At 40.1% G+C, this 11,022-nt stretch overlaps 1 protein-coding gene across 1 annotated transcript in view; it reads left to right on the plus strand.

The window, feature by feature from the left end:
• The window catches only part of MRPL42 (mitochondrial ribosomal protein L42), a 32,019-nt gene extending 21,239 nt beyond the window's left edge, over positions 1-10,780 (plus strand). The window contains exon 5 of the mRNA XM_053716899.1: positions 10,600-10,780. Within this exon, the coding sequence (XP_053572874.1) occupies positions 10,600-10,645 (46 nt within the window). The 3' untranslated portion in view covers positions 10,646-10,780. The remainder of the gene's footprint in view (positions 1-10,599) is intronic.
• Positions 10,781-11,022: the final 242 nt, after the last annotated feature.

The raw sequence follows: 11,022 nt of genomic DNA on the forward strand, positions 1-11,022 counted from the left end.
AAACAGATTTGAATAAAACCCTTGCCCCTGTTCCGTCCGCGGAACTGGGTGGATCACTCCCATCACTAAGAGGTCTTGTACACATTGTAGAAATGCCTCTTTCTTTACTAGGTTTGTTGATAACCTTGACAGATGAAACCTCCCTTGTGGAGGAGAAGTCTTAAAATCCAGAAGGTATCCCTGAGATATAATCTCCAGCGTCCAGGGATCCTGTACATCTCTTGCCCAAGCCTGGGCGAAGAGAGAGAGTCTGCCCCCCACTAGATCCGTCTCCGGAAAGGGGGCCCTGACTTCATGCTGTCTTAGGGGCGGAAGTAGGCTTTCTGGCCTGCTTGCCCTTGTTCCATGACTGGTTGCTTTTCCAACCCTGTCTGTAACGAGCAGTAGTTCCTTCCTGTTTTGGAGCAGAGGAAGTTGATGCTGCTCCTGCCTTGAAATTACGAAAGGCACGAAAATTAGACTGTTTGGCCTTTGATTTGGCCCTGTCCTGAGGAAGGGTGTGGCCGCTGCAGCAGTGACAGGCGCAATGCATGCAAGAGGCTGTAATATAAAACCTTGTTGAATAAACATTTTCTTAAGATAACCCTCTAATTTTTTATCCATTGGATCTGAGAAAGCACAGATATCCTCCACCGGGATAGTGGTACGCTTGGCTAAAGTAGAAACTGCTCCCTCCACCTTAGGGACCGTCTGCCATAAGTCTCTTGTGGTGGCGTCTATAGGGAACATTTTTCTAAATATCTGAGGAGGGGAAAAAGGCACACCGGGTCTATCCCACTCCTTACTAATAATTTCTGTAAGCCTCTTTGGTATAGGAAAAACGTCAGTACACACCGGCACCGCGTAGTATTTATCCAGCCTACATAATTTCTCTGGGATTGCCACCGTGTCACAATCATTCAGAGCCGCTAACACCTCCCCTAGCAACACGCGGAGGTTCTCAAGCTTAAATTTAAAATTTGAAATTTCTGAATCCGGTCTCCCCGAATCAGAACCGTCACCCACAGAATGAAGTTCTCCGTCCTCATGTTCTGCAAATTGTGACGCAGTATCAGACATGGCTCTCGTGTCATTGGCACGCTCTGTCCTTAACCCAGAACTGTCGCGCTTGCCTCTTAACTCTGGCATATTGTATAACACTTATTTCATAACATTAGCCATATCATGTAAAGTGATTTGTAAGGGCCTTGATGTACTTAGCGCCTCAATCTCACGCACCTCCCGAGCGGGAGACGAAGGTACTGACACGTGAGGAGAGTTAGACGGCATAACTGCCCCCTCGTTGTCTGGTGATAATTTTTTAAGCGGTACAGATTGATTTTTCAAAGTAACATCAATACAATTGGTACACATATTTCTATTGGGCTCCACAACGGCTTTTAAACATAATGAACAAGCAGATTCCTCTGTATCAGACATGTTTAAACAGACTAGCATTGAAGCTAGCAAGCTTGGAAAATACTTTCAATAAGTTTGCAAGCAATATAAAAAACGCTGCAGCGCTTTTAAAAAACACAGTTGAGCAACTAAAGAATAATTCAGTTCTAGTCAACAATTCTTTAAATGTATTAATTAGCAGAGGATTGCACCCATTAGCAACCGGATGATTAACCCCTCAGTACCCAAAAAAACGGATATCAAATTAATATAAACGTTTTTATCACAGTCTAACACACTGTCACAGGTCTGCTGTGACTGATTACCTCCCTCAAAAAACGAATTTTGAAGACCCCTGAGCTCTCTAGAGACGTCCTGGATCAAGGAGGAAGAAGCAGGAAGACTGTGCTAGAATTTTAACTTCGCAACAAGGCGCTAAAAAGAGGCCCCTCCCGCTCATTTACAACAGTGGGAGACCTGATATAACGGTTTCTATGCAGAAAATATACGTTAGCCATGTGGAAAAAAATTCATGCCCAAAGGATTTATCACCAAAGTACCTCACAAAAACGAATAACATGCCAGTAAATGTTTTGAAAATAAACTTCTTTAAATGTCATGCAAAGTTATTACTAAGCCTGCAACCAGTCGCTACCACTGCAGATAAGGCTTAAGCATTATTTCAGTATTAACAGTATTTTCACAGTCAAATTCTAGTCCCTAGAAAATAACTCTACTGTGCATACATTTATCAGCCTGATACCAGTCACTACTACTGCATTTAAGGCTGTACTTACATCAAACGGGTAACGGCAGTATTTTCTTAGTCAATTCCATTCCCAGAAAATATTGTACTGCACATACCTCATTTGCGGTGGACCCCGCATGCTATTTTCATGTTCTGAAGTTACCCCACTCCTCAATGTCGAGAACAGCCAGTGGATCTTAGTTACGCCTGCTAAGATCATAGAAAACGCAGGCAGTTTCTTCTTCCAAATACTGCCTGAGATAGAAAAAACAGCACACTCCGGTGCCATTTAAAATAACGAACTTTTGATTGAAGAATAATTAAGTAAAAACTCCAACTCCTCCCGCGACCTCCTTCTTTGTTGAGGGTTGCAAGAGAATGACTGGGTATGACATGTGAGGGGAGGAGCTATATAGCAGCTCTGCTTGGGTGATCCTCTTGCAACTTCCTGTTGGGGAGGAGAATATATCCCATAAGTAATGGATGACCCGTGGACTGAACACACTTAACAAGAGAAATGGCCAATACATCATAAATTCTGCCAGGGTATGTAAACTTATGAGCAAAACTGTATATCCCATACACAAATGTTAAATTGGGCTTAAATCAAAGAACAGAAGTGACATCTGGAGGATTTCTATATGTAAAAGTGTGCACTGTTTACACTTTCTTTTGTAGTAAGTACCCCTACAGGAATACATGTTTTTCCTAAGTACCCCAACTGCAAGGTGTAGATTATATTTAGGTTTGAATAGAATAGATCAAGTGTGCATATTCCAAAATGTTACAAATTGGTATCAAAGTTTTCAGGAATTTATTTTAAAATCTAGTTATACTTAATCTGACATAGAGCAACAGATAATAAAGCAACTTCTAGATGAAAGACACATATAGTTCTTTAATATGTCACTTACATTAGGAAAAAACATGATGAAGGAAGTAATATTCATGTTGCCACATTTCTGCATTTCTCTATCACATATGCAGCAAATCAAGCTCCTATCATTGTGGCATACTTGGGTATAGAAAACTATAACTGGCACATTTCATTATGGCATCATTTCTCTAAGATAGTTAACGTTAGACCTGTATCAGGCACATGGTTGCATGAATCATTATCCCAGTGATACACACTTTACCTGGAACTTTACTTGTTACAAACTTTATATCATCATTTCTCAGGATCAGTCCTCAAAGGTCACTAACCAGCCTGATTCTAAGGCTTTTCCTATCTGAGTACAGGGGAGTCAGTCCCAGTGAGTGAGCAGCTGACCAGCCCTGGCAAGGTATTAGAATCTGGCGTGTTAGGGGTGCTTCAGGGTAGAACTGAAAATGAAATATGACACAAAACCATTTTAAACTACTTTCCATTTTACTTCTGTTGTTGTTGTTTTGTTTTTTAGATGTAGACTTATCTGAATCGTGAAAGAAAAATGTGGGGTTTCATGTCTGTTTAAAAAAGTCCTATAAGGTTATACCTTTTATTTTAGTTTGTGGTTTGTCATTTTGCTAGGGGTTTAGTGCAAATATTTTTAAATGCTGAAACATAAAATGGTTTAAATTCTCACATGCAAACAGTTGCATCCTTTGCCCAGATAGTACTATTTTATTCCCACCCTGTCATGCCTAGCAATTAGACTACCTATTGCTATAATGGGGGAGCACATAATGTGAATAGTGCTTATGCAAAGTAATTAAATCATTACCTTTTTATTAATATGAACATACACAACACAAATGGCCAGATTACAAGTGGAGTGCTAAATATTGCTTTCATGAAAGCGATATTTGCGCTCCACTGTGTAATACCAGCGCACTAATGTGCGCTGGTATTACAAGTTGTCAGCAATGCAAACGCATTCTTGCGTTCGCATTGCTGGGAAGCATTGCACTCACGACAGTGCGCTTCCATAGGCTCCAATGGGAGCCTCGTTCTTATGCCATCGGAGACGGTAGCGCAGCGATGGCAACAAATTTTAAATATATAGGGGTGTGTGAATATGTGTGTGTGTCCTGCTAATTTTACCCCAAAATACTGCCTAGTGCAGTTACTTTATTAAAAAAAATAAAGATGCTAGTATCTTTATTTTTTTTATTGAATTTGTATAGAAAACATTAGACATTTCAATCAGATCTCAGTCGACCTATACCTAGTCGTTATAAAAATAGTATATAAGGAACATGCAGTTACAAAATGCAGGTCTCATAAACCGTTAAATTAAATCTTGAAACATAAATTTATCTGATATCAGATAGAACTTTCATGCCTTCCATCGCTTAGCTACATAGAACAGTTGTTAGTCTGGGGGCCCAAGCCTGAAGGTGAAATGATCATGAAGGGGTAGGCCTAATGGGCTAATGGCGGAGGGCACTCTAACCTACGGGTGATTAGGAAATATAAATAGAACTTGACATTCGCTCTTGAAAAGAGCGGGTATAGTACGTGAATAAGGCTGTGTGTGTATCTAGAAATGAGCATACTATCTGTCCAGTTAAATACAATAGACTCATCAGATTAGCATTCCACCCGAGTAGGGCTAGTGGGGAAAAGGTTTCAGTTAGAGGGGGAGGATATGAAAATTGGGGAGGGGAGAAGGGGGTTAGGGAAGAAGAAAAAAAAACAAAACAAAAAAAAACTTCTATCCGATAGATGTTTCTCTCTCAGCAAGTCTACGTGGAGAGGTCAAAGGTCATCCCCACTGGTCAATCCAACCCACCCCGTCCTAGGCTGACGAAAGAATACCTTTATCACCTACTGATACATGATCCAGTCTGACCATGTCTCCCAGTAAGCCTCCATTCCATTGGTTTCTCCAGCCACATATTTTTCAAATTGTCGCAAAATGGTTCACCAGGTCACACACTCCATTTAGAGTCGGATATTCTGATTGACTCCAAGCTCGAGCAATACACAGTTTAGTAGCTGCCAAAATGTAGATAAGTAGTCTCCTGGTGGACGCGGGAAGAGACCTTGGAAAAATGTGAAATAGCGCCATTTGTGGAGTCAGTCTTAATTCTATATTGAGTGATTTGAGAAGCAACTAGACATCAGACCACAGCTTAGAAATCTTCATACAGGACCACCAAATATGTATGTCCGTACCTAACTGATCGCAATTCCTCCAGCATTGTGGACTGTTATTTTTATACATCTTAGCCAGTCTCACTGGGGTCCTATGCCATTTCAGTATCACCTTTACATATGTTTCCAGGACCGTCACACAATGGAGAGTCCTTTTTGTAAATGAGATCGCTGAGGAAGAACTTGCTGACCGGGATTATAGTATCCAGTTCTCTGCACCAGGCCTTTATCTGCCATGGGAGGTCTATCGCATGGTCCTTCAAAAGAGCTGCGTAATGAAAGGACAGAGGTCTAGATGTGGCCTAGTATCTTTATTTTTTTATTAAAGTATATTACAGTGTATTTTGGGGGCATTTGATGGACATTTATAACATTAACCAGAGATCTGATCTCTGGTTAATTTTATAAGCGCTAACTAATACAGTGAGCTTGCGGTAGCAATAACCAGCCACTTGTAATGGCTGATTAATTTAGCGCTCCACTTGTAATCTTGCCCAAAATGTTTAACCAAAAAGAAGCCAAGTAGGAGTAATATGGCGGAATTAAATATTAACAAGCTAAATATATTTTAGTGACCTCAGGATATTGCTGTTTGTCTTGTTAAAGGGAGATGAACCTCCAAAAATTAACTTTCGTGACACAGAGCATACAATTTGAATATTTCCAGTTTACTTCTATCATGTAATACAGTGTTTCTCAACCACAGTCCGCAAGTATCCTAACAGGCCAGATTTTCATGATCTCTGAACTAAAGCATAGCTGAAATAATTAGATGGTGAATGAGAACAGGTTAGTAACCATGGTTATTGATTAGCTGATAGTTTCACCTATATCTAGTTCAGATATCATGCAAATCTAAACCATGCAAAGTCTGTTAGGTGTACTTGAGGACTGTGCTTGAGAAACACTAATGTATTTTTTCTTTGTTCTCTGGGTATTTTTTATCTAAAAATAAAGTGCGGGGTCGTGGACTCGCCATATCCGGAAATAAATAAATTTATCAGGTAAGCATACATTTTGTTTTATTTCCTAAGATATGGTGAGTCCACAACATCATCATTTACTGTTGGGAACCAATACCCAAGCTAGAGGATCAGAAAGCAGTCATCTCTCTCCACATATGTTAAAGAGGAGAGCAGACACTTCGAGCCCATAAAACCTGCGCCTCAAACAAGTCCCAGACTGCTTCCCAGCCCAGCAGGCTGACGTCCGTGGTCACATCACCCAGGAATGTCTCCGAAAGCATGTACCTTGAGACGGATACAACTGAAAAACCACCACAGGAGAGAGTCTCTTGTCGACTGATCTAGATCTATCCTCTGAGACGGATCTGAATGTTCTCCATTTTATGGAAAATAGCAAAGGGAATGATGTCCATGGAAAACATCAGACCAATTTCCTCCATATTGAGTCACTGAAAAGTGAAGGGAAAATCAACTGCAGCCAGATTCAAACTCCCAACCCTCTGGTTGCAAGATTGCTAAGTTATCTACCGGACCACTAGAGCTTGCTGTTGGCCGGACAGTAGACTGCAGAGAGAGGAAAAGGAAAAAATCCTTGATTATCTGACCTCTGTTAGAAATCTTCTCCTAGATAATCTATTAAGGTCCCCAAAAAAATCAACCTTTTAGATGGAACAAGGCAACTCTTCTCCAGATTCATTTCCCACCCATGGGAAAGTAGATTGGACAAGATCTCTTGAAAGAGAGTTTGCTCGAAAAGATGACACCTGAGCTATATATTGTCCAGTAAGGCGCCCTTGCAATACCCCAAGACCTAAGTCTTTCTAGGATGACAAAACTCAGAAACTTGAGAAGCTCCTGAATCATGGGAACAAAAAAAATAGATATCCTTCAGGTCTATGTTCGTTATGAACAGACCCTCTTGAACCAAAGGAGAATGGATACTACTGTGAAGGTCAGAACCTGAGAAACTCGAGGAAATTTCCTAGATCCCGTTCCCAGACAGAGACTGGAACTATCACTCCCAGAGAAGAAGGTCCTGAACTCAGTTCAAGGAATGCCTCTCATCATACCTGGATTGCAGATACTCTAGAAGGAGAAATCTGCCCCTGGGAGGAAATCTTAGATTGGGCTAAGTTTGGTTGGATTCCAAAAGACATGACTGACTCTGCAGAAAGAGGAAAACTTTCCTTTTAGTCTTACTCTCGAATTGTGGTAGAAAAAAAAACTTTTTTTCACCTGTAAAGTCAGAGGATAATTCTGCCAGACCAAGTCCAAACAGGGTCTCATCCTTGAAAGGAAAAGCCAGAAGCGTGGATTTGGAGGAAACATAAAATATTGAACCTGCAACTGCATAACTATAAAGCCTAGGCTGTACCACTAAGCCACAGGTAGGCTTCTCAGCTGATCAAGATTTCAGCCACAATGCCCAGCAAGTCTAATAAGACAAGGCATTGCTCTAAATGAACAATTAAACCTCCAGCTTCAATGGATCCGTAAAGGAGCATTTATCCTCTATAGGGATAAAAGTTCTCTGAGCCATAGTAGAAGAGCTCCCTTCTATTCAAGTCATCGTGCACCTAGATTCTCCTATTCCTGTAAAAAAAAATATCCAAGGCACGTCTAGAAAGCACTTCCTCATAGGAAGGAACATAATAGAAATGATAAAGTTTACAAAACTTCCAAGGGTTGACAACGACAGGGGTATTGATGTCGTCCAATTAGCTAAAACCTCCTTTAACAGTACACAAGGTGTGCAAGCATACATCTGAAGGAGACCACTTAAGCATCAGATGAAGGAATTATACTGTCCAAATCTGAGATTTTACCCTCCGAAAATACCGGTGAATCCTCCTCACTAGCCTTAGGAGAGAGAGCAACCTGTGTAACAGAAAGTGGAACAGACATCTTTTAACTGTCCTCATGCGTTTTCTCATGAAAAAGCAGATACCGCAGAGGATACCTGAGCTGCAAAATCTGCAGGCAAATACACTCCTCCAGGAGATTGAGAGGAACCGCAGGGCACTGTATGTGATGCCATTGAAGCCTGGGACGTATAGGAGAAAGCTGTGGCAATGCCTGAACAGCATCATCCTGGGAGACATGAGGCTCAGAAGGCAACAATCTGTACATTCAATAGCATTGTGCAGCACAGAATTGTCTAGACAAATTAAACTGTCTAAAACATTGTCCTGGGGGACATAAGGAATTATTTAATTCATAAGGGACAGAAATGTTAAACAAAAACAATTTGATCCCCAGAGCCTAATAATCGTTCATTCCTAGGAACAGACTTCTAAGAACCTTTCTATAAAAAAAAGGATTTGACACGAGTGTATGTGCACAAAAATGTTAATCCTGTATGTCATTTGAGGAGTCATAAAATTATGTGCCCTGATATCAAGATATAAAAAAAACTGAATGGTACATATTCATAAAAGATCTAAACAAATGTGTCTACCAGAATAGTCTGCACCATACTGTAAGCAATCTTCTCTTTATGTGAAAACAAGCACTTCTCACCCTTAATAAACGACAGCGCCTGTCACTGACACAGAGCTGAGTGAAAAAAGACAAACGCACTGTTGGGACGCACACTGGGATTCATTACAAGCAGCATCCTTAAAGTAAAACTGCTTCACTGACTCCAAAGGGTTAGAACAAGAACGCTGATTCGTTCTCACGCCGGAGGACGAGGTGGAGTTCATACACTGACTAAACACAATTCCAAAATGGCGCCGTTCAGCTTCTCTAAGAGAAAGAGGCGGGGACATGGAATCGGCATGGGAATGAAGTGCTCATTATATTGCGCTTCATCCTGCCTAGAAAACAATCAGTTAAAACACTTAACTTAAACTCGATTAAGACTTCCCCAGAGACCTTCTTGCAGCAGACAAGAAAAAGTTATAATAGCACTGCTCCGCTATTCGTTAGAAAACTGCACACCATAATAGCCCCATAGGAATGACGCCTCTAGTGAAAGAGCACTCTCTCCTAAGATCTCCGCTATAGAAATTCATTTTGTGTTTCACAAGAATAAGCGTAGGGCTAATGAAACAAATAAACAAAGTTCATGTTTAAATTAAATTAATTCTGAGCACACAATAGAGGATTAACTCCTTCCTTGCTTTGAAGGAGATTAACACCTAAGTATCCATAATCACATACCATATATAGTGCCTGCCCACTGCCATAAAAAATCCGTCCATCAAGGATTTGTGTCCCATATTAATTGCAGGTAGTTTTTAACCCTTCACTGCCAGCCTCCTAGCCCCAGAAGACAAAAGGCACTTACCTGCATCTAGCCGTCCGGCAGGAGGACAGCCTACCTGGTATGAGAGGACGCCGCTCCTCACAGAGACCTGTAGAAAAAAGAAAGAACAGAGTAAACCTACTCTGGCCTTCTATACAAGGGCAGCAAGATGTTAGGAACTTGTGAGATGGGCCTCACTGTATTTTCTTAACTGCTTTAAAATCACCACTACTCTAATGAAGAGATTAACGTGGACTACAACTATACCCAATCCTACTCTGGCTTTCTATACTAGAAAAAATCTTGCTTGAAGCAAAGTAAATCTAATTCTTCTTCAGACACTAAAACTTCAACTCCTCCATGCACCAAGGCAAAGAGAATAACTGGGGTTTGTGGGAAGGGGAGTGATACTTGACAGCTTGGCTGTGGTGCTCTTTGCCTCCTCCTGCTGGCCAGGAGTGATATTCCCAACAGTAAATGACAATGTGGACTCACCATATCTTAGGAAAGAAATGTGTTTGGGTTTTTTATCCCTTTTACTAGAACTTACCCCAAAAAAATAAACATTAGTTTTTCTACATAGTTAAAACAATAGTCCTTATTTCAGAATAATTTATCCTTGGGCTATAATTTATCTTTTTTTTGTTTTGTATTTTTTTGGGGGGGGGGGGGGGTCTTCAGAAAGCACTTTTTTATCATTATTTATTTAAATAGTATTTTTAAAAAAAAAAAGATTTTTTTTTTATCCACTTTGCAATAACCTCTAGCAGTGACAGAATTTTTAAAAATGTATATTTGATAGAATTGTTTACATTTAAAGGGATATAAAACACAATTGTTTTTCTTTCATAATTCTAAAGCACTAGTGGGAGGTAGCAGAACACAACAGGTGAGTCAATGACGAGGCATATATGTGCAGCCCCACCAATCAGCAGCTACCTCCCAGTAGTATATTGCTGCATCTGAGCCTACCTAGGGATACTTTTCCACGAAGGATACCAAGAGAATGAAGCAAATTAGATCACCAGAATAAAATGAAAAGTTGCTTAAAACTGTATGCTCCATCTGAATCAAATATTTTTTTTTTGTTTCATGTGACCTGATAAACTGCTTGTTAATTAAGGCGGAAGAAGCTTTTCAGTTTTTAATATATGTTGCATATTTGTGTAATTTACAGATATCATAGAAGACGCATCAACAAGAACCCTCCTAAGGACAGATGATTTGACGGATGTTTTCTCTGAAATTACAGACTATTATATTTCATCATGTACGCTCTTTGCGATGAGCTGTTGTGTTGATGGTACAGAACAAACTGTATAGGCAGTAATAACTAATAAATTGTATCTTTCACAGTTTTACTTCTCCTAACCTGTTTGACTTAAGTTAAATCTTAAGTGTACAACCTATAGTCCTATTTGTTTTTAAGCATGCCTTCCATTCATGAAGAATAACATTTGAAGTCTGTTAGAAAGTAACACTACCTTACATAGAAACATACATCTGGACAGCAGATGTAAACCAGAGGCCCACATTTCATATGAAGTGTAAGTTTAATTAGTTTAAAGAATGCCTGGGATAAGCATAAGACTATCCTGCA

The sequence above is a fragment of the Bombina bombina genome, chromosome 6 (genome assembly GCF_027579735.1).
Source record: "Bombina bombina isolate aBomBom1 chromosome 6, aBomBom1.pri, whole genome shotgun sequence".
NCBI classification, from domain to species: domain Eukaryota; kingdom Metazoa; phylum Chordata; class Amphibia; order Anura; family Bombinatoridae; genus Bombina; species Bombina bombina.